This window comes from Haliotis rubra, unplaced genomic scaffold (genome assembly GCF_003918875.1).
Source record: "Haliotis rubra isolate DU_JTF1 unplaced genomic scaffold, ASM391887v1 Scf527, whole genome shotgun sequence".
Classification (NCBI taxonomy): domain Eukaryota; kingdom Metazoa; phylum Mollusca; class Gastropoda; order Lepetellida; family Haliotidae; genus Haliotis; species Haliotis rubra.
In genome coordinates this window covers 535,001-547,196 of record NW_025767221.1, presented here as the reverse complement: position 1 = coordinate 547,196, position 12,196 = coordinate 535,001, and the positions used below count along the sequence as shown (strand labels likewise).

At 40.3% G+C, this 12,196-nt stretch overlaps 1 protein-coding gene across 1 annotated transcript in view; it reads left to right on the top strand.

Moving 5' to 3' along the window:
• The first annotated feature begins 7,262 nt into the window (after positions 1-7,262).
• LOC124252858 (ras-related protein Ral-B-like) overlaps positions 7,263-12,196 on the top strand; it is a 5,128-nt gene continuing 194 nt past the window's right edge. Inside the window, exons 1-6 of the mRNA XM_046686531.1 lie at positions 7,263-7,950; positions 9,852-9,937; positions 10,274-10,460; positions 10,690-11,162; positions 11,474-11,563; positions 12,075-12,196. The exon at positions 12,075-12,196 is cut by the window's right edge and continues 194 nt beyond it. Of these exons, the coding sequence (XP_046542487.1) occupies positions 7,410-7,950; positions 9,852-9,937; positions 10,274-10,460; positions 10,690-10,883 (1,008 nt within the window). The 5' untranslated portion in view covers positions 7,263-7,409 and the 3' untranslated portion in view covers positions 10,884-11,162; positions 11,474-11,563; positions 12,075-12,196. The remainder of the gene's footprint in view (positions 7,951-9,851; positions 9,938-10,273; positions 10,461-10,689; positions 11,163-11,473; positions 11,564-12,074) is intronic.

Below are 12,196 nucleotides of genomic sequence, written 5' to 3'. Positions count from 1 at the left end.
ACAGCAGGCTAACTGTTTGCTGCCCAGGGACAGTCACTTCCCGTCACCGTCAATGTGGTTTTGGTGCATCAAACTGAACACATGAAATATAGATTATGCAGTTAATTCAAAGAGTCCATCTACTTGGCAGCAACGTAATGGCGTGGCTCGTTCCTTTCATTCCCGCCTTCGCCATACTTCCGGTTTTGACTCATATGCCCATGGTACGATTATGTGGAGGGAGTCATGAAAAAACAAACTTCTTTGGAATAGGCCCGTATACAGCCTCAGGCGTCTCAAGCTAACATATCTGACCTTGTTGGTTTTGGTAAATCTAATGAAATTGTTGATATCATTGAGTTTTCTGTCCCAAAAATGTGACTGACAAGATTCATGAAAATCATTCAAAATGAAGACTTGTCACGAAATGTCACGCTTGCTCCCCAAATTGCATGTTTTGTGACTTGTTCCTGTTGCCTTAGATTTAGTACCTTCCAGTCTCTTGACGAACACTAGGAGAATTCGTCACGCCGAAGACCCGGGTTTGATTCCCCACATGGATATAATGCGCAAAGATCATTTCTGACGTCCCCCGCCGTAATATTGCAGGAATATTGCTAAAGCGACGTCAAAGTAAACTCACTGACTAACTCACCTTTGATCCGTGATCATGACCAACTTTGCTAATGAAATTATGTCCTGTGGACTGTATACACTTGGGCTAGGCTCTTTGCGTAGATGTTCATGATGTTAATCACTGGAATGTCTGGTTCAAAATCGATTACTTATAGGACTCCTTTCGAAAAGCTGTAATACAGCTGAAAAACGAGCTAAAGCAGAGTGTCAACGGTTAGGTGTATGTTGTCCATGTGTTTTAATGAGCCTCTTTAGATGTCATTTGAAGATATTCACGCGTTATCAACCAGCGACCTTGCCTATTGTGTGTAAATGCATTTGCAATGGGTGTCTCCAGCTGGTGTTTACGCTGTGAACGAAGATAAGGTCACGTACAATACTTGTCCTACGATAAACTTTTGCAGGAACGACTGATATGAGATTGTCTGCTGTCATAGCGACAAGACAAAACTGTCTGTCCTTCAGTTCTTCAAGAGCATGCAGTTTGGGTATTCCAGATAATGTTTCAGGTATTGAAATTGTTTTTAAGTAATTCAATTATCATATGATTTGTAAGAATATATTTGAGACTGTTTATTCTTGAGGCGCCTTGGAAAATACAAATGCTAAAAGAAACATGAGAAATGTAAACATGTGAAACACACTTTTCTCCAGGGGTTAACGCTCAGTTGAATACCATGTCAACCTGAGAAACATAAACATGTGAGAGATACTTGCCTCCGGGGGTTAACGCTCAGATGAATACCATGTCAACCTGAGAAATATAAACATGTGAGACACACTTTTCTCCGGGGTTAACGCTCAGATGAATACCATGTCAACCTGAGATATAGAAACATGTGAGAGATAAAATATAAACATTGAGAGACACTTTCCTCCTGGGGTTAACGCTCAGATGAATACCATGTCAACCTGAGAAATATAAACATGTGAGAGATACTTGCCTCCGGGGTTAACGCTCAGATGAATACCATGTCAACCTGAGAAATATAAACATGTGAGAGATACTTTTCTCCGGGGGTTAACGCTCAGATGAATACCATGTCAACCTGAGAAATATAAACATGTGAGAGAGCATACTTTTCTCCGGGGGTTAACGCTCAGTTGAATACCATGTCAACCTGAGAAATATAAACATGTGAGACATACTTTTCTCCGGGGTTAACGCTCAGATGAATACCATGTCAACCTGAGAAATATAAACATGTGAGAGATACTTCTCCGGGGTTAACGCTCAGATGAATACCATGTCAACCTGAGAAATATAAACATGTGAGAGATACTTGCCTCCGGGGTTAACGCTCAGATGAATACCATGTCAACCTGAGATACATAAACATGTGAGAGATACTTGCCTCCGGGGGTTAACGCTCAGATGAATACCATGTCAACCTGAGAAATATAAACATGTGAGAGATACTTGCCTCCGGGGGTTAACGCTCAGTTGAATACCATGTCAACCTGAGAAATATAAACATGTGAAACACACTTTTCTCCGGGGGTTAACGCTCAGATGAATACCATGTCAACCTGACAAATATAAACATGTGAGGCACACTTTTCTCCAGGGTTAAATACTCAGATGAATTCCTCCGGGGTTAACGCTCAGATGAATACCATGTCAACCTGAGAAATATGAGATACTTTTCTCCGGGTTAACGCTCAGATGAATACATGTCAACCTGAGAAATACTTGCCTCCGGGGGTTAACGCTCAGTTGAATACCATGTCAACCTGAGAAATATAAACATGTGAGAGATACTTGCCTCCGGGGGTTAACGCTCAGTTGAATACCATGTCAACCTGAGAAATATAAACATGTGAGACACACTTTTCTCCGGGGTTAACGCTCAGTTGAATTCCATGTCAACCTGACAAATATAAACATGTGAGACACACTTTTCTCCAGGGGTTAACGCTCAGATGAATACCATGTCAACCTGAGATACAGATACATGTGAGAGATACTTGCCTCCGGGGGTTAACGCTCAGATGAATACCATGTCAACCTGAGAAATATAAACATGTGAGAGATACTTGCCTCCGGGGGTTAACGCTCAGATGAATACCATGTCAACCTGACAAATATAAACATGTGAGGAAACACACTTTTCTCCGGGGGTTAACGCTCAGTTGAATACCATGTCAACCTGAGAAATATAAACATGTGAGAGATACTTTTCTCCGGGGTTAACGCTCAGATGAATACCATGTCAACCTGAGAAATATAAACATGTGAGAGATACTTGCCTCCGGGGGTTAACGCTCAGATGAATACCATGTCAACCTGAGAAATATAAACATGTGAGAGATACTTGCCTCCGGGGGTTAACGCTCAGATGAATACCATGTCAACCTGAGAAATATAAACATGTGAGGCACACTTTTCTCCGGGGTTAACGCTCAGTTGAATACCATGTCAACCTGACAAATATAAACATGTGAGACACACTTTTCTCCAGGGGTTAACGCTCAGATGAATACCATGTCAACCTGAGATACAGATACATGTGAGAGATACTTGCCTCCGGGGGTTAACGCTCAGATGAATACCATGTCAACCTGAGAAATATAAACATGTGAGAGATACTTGCCTCCGGGGGTTAACGCTCAGATGAATACCATGTCAACCTGAGAAATATAAACATGTGAAACACACTTTTCTCCTGGGGTTAACGCTCAGTTGAATACCATGTCAACCTGAGAAATATAAACATGAGACACACTTTTCTGTTGAATAAGACACTTGCCTCCGGGGTTAACGCTCAGATGAATACCATGTCAACCTGAGAAATATAAACATGTGAGACACACTTTTCTCCTGGGGTTAACGCTCAGATGAATACCATGTCAACCTGAGATACATAATACATGTGAGAGATACTTGCCTCCGGGGGTTAACGCTCAGATGAATACCATGTCAACCTGAGAAATATAAACATGTGAGAGATACTTGCCTCCTGGGGTTAACGCTCAGTTGAATACCATGTCAACCTGATAAATATAAACATGTGAGAGATACTTGCCTCCGGGGTTAACGCTCAGTTGAATACCATGTCAACCTGAGAAAATATAAACATGTCAGTTGAAACCACACTTTTCTCATTTTCTCCGGGGTTAACGCTCAGTTGAATACCATGTCAACCTGAGAAATATAAACATGTGAGACACACTTTTCTCCAGGGGTTAACGCTCAGATGAATACCATGTCAACCTGAGATAATAGATACATGTGAGAGATACTTGCCTCCGGGGGTTAACGCTCAGATGAATACCATGTCAACCTGAGAAATATAAACATGTGAGAGATACTTGCCTCCGGGGGTTAACGCTCAGATGAATACCATGTCAACCTGAGAAATATAAACATGTGAGAGATACTTGCCTCCGGGGGTTAACGCTCAGTTGAAATTAGAAAGTTTTAACTCATTTACTTAAGACACTCACAGGCAAGCATTTACTGAAGATCACGACATCTTACTTATACAACTTTTACTTAAGCCACAGGCAGTTTCACGACATTTTGGGAGATTCCTTGTCGCTTAGGATTGAAAAAAATCCCAAGGCCATAGACAAATTAATGTCGTGAAATGAAGGTTCTGTTTGACATAGACACATTCCCTAACACGCCTGACAATAATCGGTCACTGTCTGTTATGGGTAACAACGAGAAGCCTCGGAGTTGATTATAGTCTGAGGTCGGTATCTAGACCAGTGTAATTTGTATTCTTATATACAGCTGCGAGGCGCTCTGTGTAATCCTAGACGATCGTGGTCGTAAACATCCATACGAATGTGTTGTCTTAAGCAGAATCAGGTCAGACAGGGATAATAGTTTTGGTGTTGCAGAAAATCGACCCTTCCCAGTGGAAGTGGACAGCAGGTTTAAAGATAGTGATCTGTCAGTTTTCAATGTGTAGTTACATTATCGAACCACAATCAGAGCCTTTAAATAAATGTGGCTCTTCGGCGAAAATGCGTGTCAGCCCAAATGTAAACATACCAACGACACAGTCAAAACAAAGCCAAAATCCCATACATCTCGTAACCCTTGTAATGACTTTTTAACAATTTATGCTTTTAATGTTTTACCTATTAGCTTTTAACAAGAGTTTGGATCTGGTCAACCAGTCTCCATGCAGGTTTTCGCGTTAAATATGATGAGCATTCCATAATAAAATTGGATGTACTAGGTTCACTAGTGCACGTGGTTATCAGTAGCTTATCACATTACTCAGTCCATGGTCAGCAGTGAGTGAGTATGGTTTTACGCCTCTTTTAGCATTATTCCAGCAACACTACGGCAGGTGACACCAGAAAAAGGCTTCACACATTGTACCCATTTGGGGAATCGAACCTGGGTCTTAAGCGTGACGAGCGAACGCCTTAACAACTAGGCTACCCCACCGCCCCTGGTCAGCAGTGATTGTGATGAATATTACTTGGATGCATTCCTTAAGTATGTTATTCACGTGGAACGTGATTCACATATATTTCAAAACACTATTGATATATATTCATGCCAATAATGGTTGTCACCCCCCTCCCCACTCCAACCCCCCACACACCTGGCCAGCAGTGAGTGAGTGAGTGAGTATGGTTTTACGCCTCTATTAGCATTATTCCAGCAACACTACGGCAGGTGACACCAGAAATAGGCTTCACACATTGTACCCATTTGGGGAATCGAACCTGGGTCTTAAGCGTGACGAGCGAACGCCTTAACAACTAGGCTACCCCACCGCCCCTGGTCAGCAGTGATTGTGATGAATATTACTTGGATGCATTCCTTAAGTATGTTATTCGCGTGGAACGTGATTCACATATATTTCAAAACACTATTGATATATACTCATGCCAATAATGGTTGTCACCCCCTCCCCACCCACCCCCCCACGCCCTCTCCAATTTACAAACATTGAAGGGGGTGACAACCATTAATGGCATGAGTATATAAGCTAAACAATATGGGCTTAAATTGAAATTAAAATTTTATCTCATTCACCAGGAACTGTAGATGAAAATGTCTGCTAACCATTCTACATGTAATGAAATATCACACATGCAAGAAATATATATTCGCGTTGAATGCGATCGTTGTGTATTTTTTCATAACTTATGCGTTCAATATTTACAGTTTCAAAGTCAAGTCCAAGCACGCCATGAATCGTAATTTTCATCTGAAAATATAATATCCTAACTTATAGTGACTCTGCTATCGATTTATGTTTTCTTAAAACATACTCCATGTATGAAATTGGCTGGTTGTTTACTACGCTCAAATAGGATATGTTTAAATATATTCGGGATCGATGTTGATCAAGGTTGCAAGTGTTTCTTTCATAACATTTCAACCCATCATTACCAATGTCATTGTCAAGTTCACGTCCGTTGTGAATGTCCTCTATCTCTCTTATTTCAATCAGATACACCAATTGGGCAGTTTTAGATTCCAATTCATGATCAACCTAGTAACTGAAGTGTTTTCGTCGTTCGTAACAGCTATTTAAATGTATCTTCAGGAACTTACAAGAAGATATCTCAAGGTCTTCACAATTTAAAAGAACCGACAAATAATTGCTTCCAGATCCGATATGATTAGCCATAAAACTCAAGCTCTCTTTGAAATGGATGTATCAACTCATTCACAACGGCGGACCCGTAAAGTACTTAAGACAGTTCCTTACAAGGCGTTTGAAGAAAATCGTTTAAAATCATTTGAAAAAAAGAACATGCATTCATTCATTAAATTGTCCACTTAAAAAATATTGCGACCACGCCATCTGTGGCCTCATACATTTTTTCATGACGGACATGATGACATAGTGTTCATTTTTTTTCATGACGTGGCAAGTTATTATTAGTTTATAAGTGCGCATTTTGTGTGAAAACTATTCGTTAAATCAATGTCTACAGAAATGAACATCAATCATAAATGTCACCCAGCTTTAGAAATACAGGTTAGTCATAGAGTTAACACCCATTTACATTGTAACTGGTAGCATCATGCGAAGTACTTGACAGAAGAAATAAAAATACATTCAAGATAAAAAACAATTGTCAAAGAGTGGCTGCAATTGATCCTGCAACGTTAACGTGACTAACGACATTGGAATGTTCAACCCACCCAGAAGGTTGTTCTGTAGGATGTTTCAAGACAAGAGTGGGAAGAAGATGTTTAAATATGCATGTAGTAAAACAATGTAACAAAGGCAGATTCTTGACTGCGTGGATGATAAGTAACTGCCGCTCGTACAATACCTAACAACACGCAGAAACTGTATATGTAGAAACCTGTTCTATAAATATCCCCACTGGCCGAGAAGGATAGGATACTGAAGAGCACTCGGGAGGGATGTTGCACACACGAAGCATGAACCCCACAACACCTGCACTGCATACCCCTTCACCTATATCCTTTTCCTTGGGTACTGTGTGTCTGACTTTTCTTTATACTGGGGCATTAGTACTGAATGTATGAATGTTTAGTTCCGCCGAGCCGCTCCTACGCTGACTGGGCTCACTGTGCGTGTGGTGTCGGTATCGATCCCCGACTTCATTGGTTGCGCAGGATGAATAATCGTCACGTGGTCTTGTGTACAAGAATAAAAGCGGGGAATACACATGCTCACAGCAATAGTAAAAGCGTAGCCTTAGCTAGCAGACGACAGATCATTACACACAGCAGCTAGCGCCCGCTGGACGAGGCACTGGTAAAGACAGCTTTGCAAGTCTTCCAAACTTGGTTCCTGGATTTTTTATTCAAGTCTTCCTGATTTTTCACAGTCTCTTCGATGAAATTACCGACGAGTACCGTTATGCAGCAAGAACAGCTCCTCCACGTGCTTCCAGAAAGAGTGTCGGCATCAGCACCCCACTCTCGTTCCTGTTCCTTCAAAAACAGGCCCCGACCAAAGTTGGAACTTGATCTCGCCGATGCCAGACCACGGATCAATAGTATGCCAAACTGTTCAGTGTTTCTCTCATTACCCGACGGACTTCATGGAGATCTTCGGATGTTCGGACAAAACGACGGTTTCTTCCGCGTGAGATCCTTCAAAACCACTTCCAAGGGTGTTGTCAACCACGGGGACTCCTTCAAGAAGAGGAGTACGGTCAGTTTGATGTCATCTGGAAGCACCGTCACAGAGAATGAGCAGAGACAGAGGACACTAAGTGTGGCGTCAGAGGAAAGTACAGCCGTTAGTGGGGGATCTTCAGCCGCACCCTCCTACTTCAGGGTGGTGATGCTCGGTGCCCCCGGGGTGGGGAAAACCACACTCACCCGACAGTTCATGACATCGGAATATATGGGCTCCTATGATGTAATAACCCGTAAGTACGATTCCTTTTGATACATAAAAATAATCTTGCATTTATGTAACCAACACCTTTATTTAACCACGTGAAATATTCATATGGTATGCAATATCGTGACATCATGTCTAACTTTTAAGTGATCCAGTAGTTTCAATAGGATATCAGTGTTCAAATGTATGCATCTGGTCACGTTATGCTGAGATACTGTCCTGGTGCCGTAAACTTTTAACTCACACACTGTTTATATGTATCAAATATTTGATCATACGGAACAACATATTGTTCCAAAATATTATTCCAAATCTGACCCATCAAGACCAACGCTGCAAAACAAGTATTTCGAAATACGCCTCTTGGGGCGAGATGCAGAGCGAAGAGCCCTCTGACAAGCACGCTGATGTCATGGCGAAATGTTGTCATCGGCTTTCTCTGTCTCGCTGACGACACTGACTCATCCATACCTTGCGGGTGTAGATCGATACCAGGGCAATGTGATAACACTATACGTTTCGCGCCCGCTCTTAATAATAGAATGTATTTATAAAACCGCAGTAGCTATTCCAGTTCAACTGTGGGCGATAGGTAGGATTTAAATCAATATTGTAACTACTTTTGTCCAGTTTATAGAAGTTCGAGAACACATGTCGAGGCGATTTCAACCTACACCCACTCGTGTGATTGGATAAATTAAGACTGCATTTTAAAACTCGGTCTACATATGAGGAAATGGAACTGCATGTTAGTTATAGGTATCAATATGAGAAAGTAGAACTGCATGTTAATAATCGGTCTCAATATGAGAAAATAGAACTGCATGTAATATCAGTCTCATTTTGATATTTAAGCATCTCCTTCATACGTCTAGCTTGCATAAATATAATTATAATATGCAAATACTCTTATGAACGAATAATGGTACTTAATGCATGATGTGATCCGGTACTTTTAATTAATATTTAAAGATTATATACGTCATTGACTTCAAAGGTTAATGGTTGTGATAGGAGACAAACAATATTTTGAATTTCTTGGCCTACTCATTTCTAGACAAGACGTCATATCCCAAATCTGTCCAGTGACGTCAGTTTTCTATCCTCGCGTGATATGACGTGTACCTCGATCGATTCGAGGCTTTCTTCACTCTCGCCCAGCAGCGTGTATCCTGGCCTTCTATATTTAGCCGTCAAAGGCAATTCTCCGCCTTATTGACTTTTTAATCGGGTTTCTGGAGAAAAACAGCCTTAAGTAGTCCCTGAATCTCCTTCACAGAACGAATCTTTTTGGTTGAACACGACCGGCATTGATTGGACGCTAAGATCAATACTGCACAGTGGCTGAAAGCGTTTATACGTTTTGGAAAAAGCAACTGATTTTGTAATGCGCGCAATGTAAGATGATTTCGTAACGGTTGTGTAATTTTCATTATTCTAACCAGACTTCAAAGGAAACACATTCGGTAGCTGTGTCTGATACGTACATATGTCAATACCTCATGTTCTGTAAACATTCATGCTGCTTTTGCGACCAGCAACAGATGTTCATTGCATTTTGATTAAAACGCCACGCTCAGCTAAAGGGTTTGTGTAGGAGGTGAAAGGTGGCGATGACAATATTATTTTCTGTAACAGATGTTTGTTTCAGTATGATAGTCAAAGTGACAGCAGTTCAGTTTTATCTTCGATAGTTTAGGACTGCATGACGAAATCAACTTCATTTGTTCGCACACATTGTATACCTTTTCAAAGCATATGGGCATAGTCAAGGTTACGTGTGTTTTTATCAGCACCATATCACAAAACGTTTTGATCAATTGATATATTTTAATGTTCGTTCAGCGTCCTATTTTACAAGGGCTGAAATAGATTTTTAGGTTTGACATACTTTGGCATTTATGTTGTTTTACTTTATTTCAACAGCTGATCCCGACGAGCATGATGATTCAATTGTTTCCGTCATGTTGGATGGAGAAGAGTCGATGATGGAGTTTATCGATAACCCCGAGGTGAGTTGAAAAATATCACTTCATTTTAACGCAAATTTAAAGAAGGTCCTGGTGGGTCTTTAAATAACATCTTCACTGTGTATCTTACCTGTTCCTAAAACAGAATGAACATGCCTTGACATTTTCAATTATAATCCGGCATTGCACATTATGCCGACATAACCATTTCTATTGTCTCGCACTTTGATTCTTAAAGCGAATTTCAAAGTAGGTAATTCTGATTAAAACACAAACAATGTCTATTCATCTTGGGCATTCATAAAATATAATTACAAAAGAGCAATACATGGGTACAATCGTCCACACTAACTTATCCGTGTTTTGTTGGGTTTTCAGGACTGTGATTTTGAAGACCTCCGAGTCGATGCGTATGTCGTGGCTTTCTCCATCACAGACCAGGAATCATTTGAAACTGCCGTAAACATGGTGCGCCAGCTCCGGGTTGAAATGGGAACCGATCGAGCCATCATCCTTGTTGCTAACAAGACAGATCTTGTTCGGCAACGTCGAGTGCCATCGTCAGGTACGTGAAGACTTGTTAAGGCTTTCTCTCCAGCTTAAACATGGAACTAGAACTAGAGTTTGACTGAGAACCACAGCGTGTATTCGTCACGCTGTCGTGGTTCAGTAATTTCTTTCTCTTCACCATTGTCTTTGCTTGAAAATGAATATTCTCTGTAAGTTTAGTAATAAATGATTTTGTTTGTAAAATATGAATGCATGTTACTTATGTCGGTGTTTTCGAATTTCAGAAGCTAAGGTCATCGCCATGAAGTACGACTGCAAATATACAGAAACATCCGTTGCCATCAACCATCATGTGGATGAGCTCTTAGTCGGAATACTCAGTCAAATTCGCTTCAAGCTCAACATCCCAGTGAACCAGGTTGTGCTAACGGAGAAACCCAAGGAGAAACTGTCCCCAAAAGAGCCATGTTGTTCCTAAGTAAACTGTTCAAGCAAGCAAGTCGAAAATCAAAATCCTGTGACAATCTCTTCGTTTGATTTGCCTTGCCGGCATGCTAGGACAACACTGCCTTGAGTTTTGATGCGATGTTGAGCTATTGTCCACCGTTCCTGGGATGTTAGTTCCTGCTTATACAACGACAATGACGATTTCCACTGCTGTTGACAATCCCATAGTTTATTCATCCGTCCACATCAAGGCGTAATAATCACACATCTGCCTTCACCGCCAGGACAACCCACAGAACATCATTCCAAGGTAAGGACCACAACATTTCTTCGTTCTTTCTTAAAAATAATTACAAAAGTATTAGACGAATACCTGCCGTAAAACCCGAAATAAAAACAAATAAATTTGTTTCAGTTTTTACACTTCCAAATGCAAAAATTTCTTTAAAATATTAAGAAATTACTTAATAACACTAATTGAAACTGATATATTTCTCTCTTAATTTGCATCCCTAAGAAAACTTAGGCTCATATTTTTTAACAGATCTATACTGTTGACATCCTTTGCCTGCCTTGAAATATTTGTTCAATTACTTATGGTCTTTATGTTTATGCTTTCAGCCTTCACTTCCTCAATCAGAATCAATGCTTCAAGGCTTCTCGTCACGTGGATTCTATCACTGCACCATGCCGGAAAGACTCTCGCATAAGGTATGTCAGTAAAACAAAATTCTCCCCCAAACTCGTTGGATTAGTGAACAGGCAGACCCTATTTAAACACCTCTCCATACAAGTACATCTAACAATTAATAAAAGTAAAGTGTACATGACATATTAACTTAGGTAACTATATCTAATAATGTAGATGTCAAGATGCAAATATGAAAGTCACAAATATATATATACATTGTATATACAAATTCACGCCATCCATGCACAAACATGCACACACACACACACACGTATATGTGTAGACACATACTTCTGTACACCAGCACCTAACACTTCCATCAATTAGAGTGTAGCTGTGCTAATAAATAGTCACATATGGGTAACTGTAAATGTTTTATTTGATTACAAATTAAAGCTGTTTGCATAGTTATAATTAAGATATTCTATGGATTAAAAAAAATGAAAAATAATTAAAAGTGATATTTAATGCAACAAAAGTTATTTGAAATATAAATTGCATGTGACTTATGTTATATTTTCTGTTTTACAGGTGCCGTAAACGAGCTGGAGTAATACTACGTTTCCCAGAAACGTCTCCAACCACGGGTTCACAAGATCGGCCGACACTACCAGTGATATGTTCCGAACTATTTCAAGTCGATCCAGAAGTGA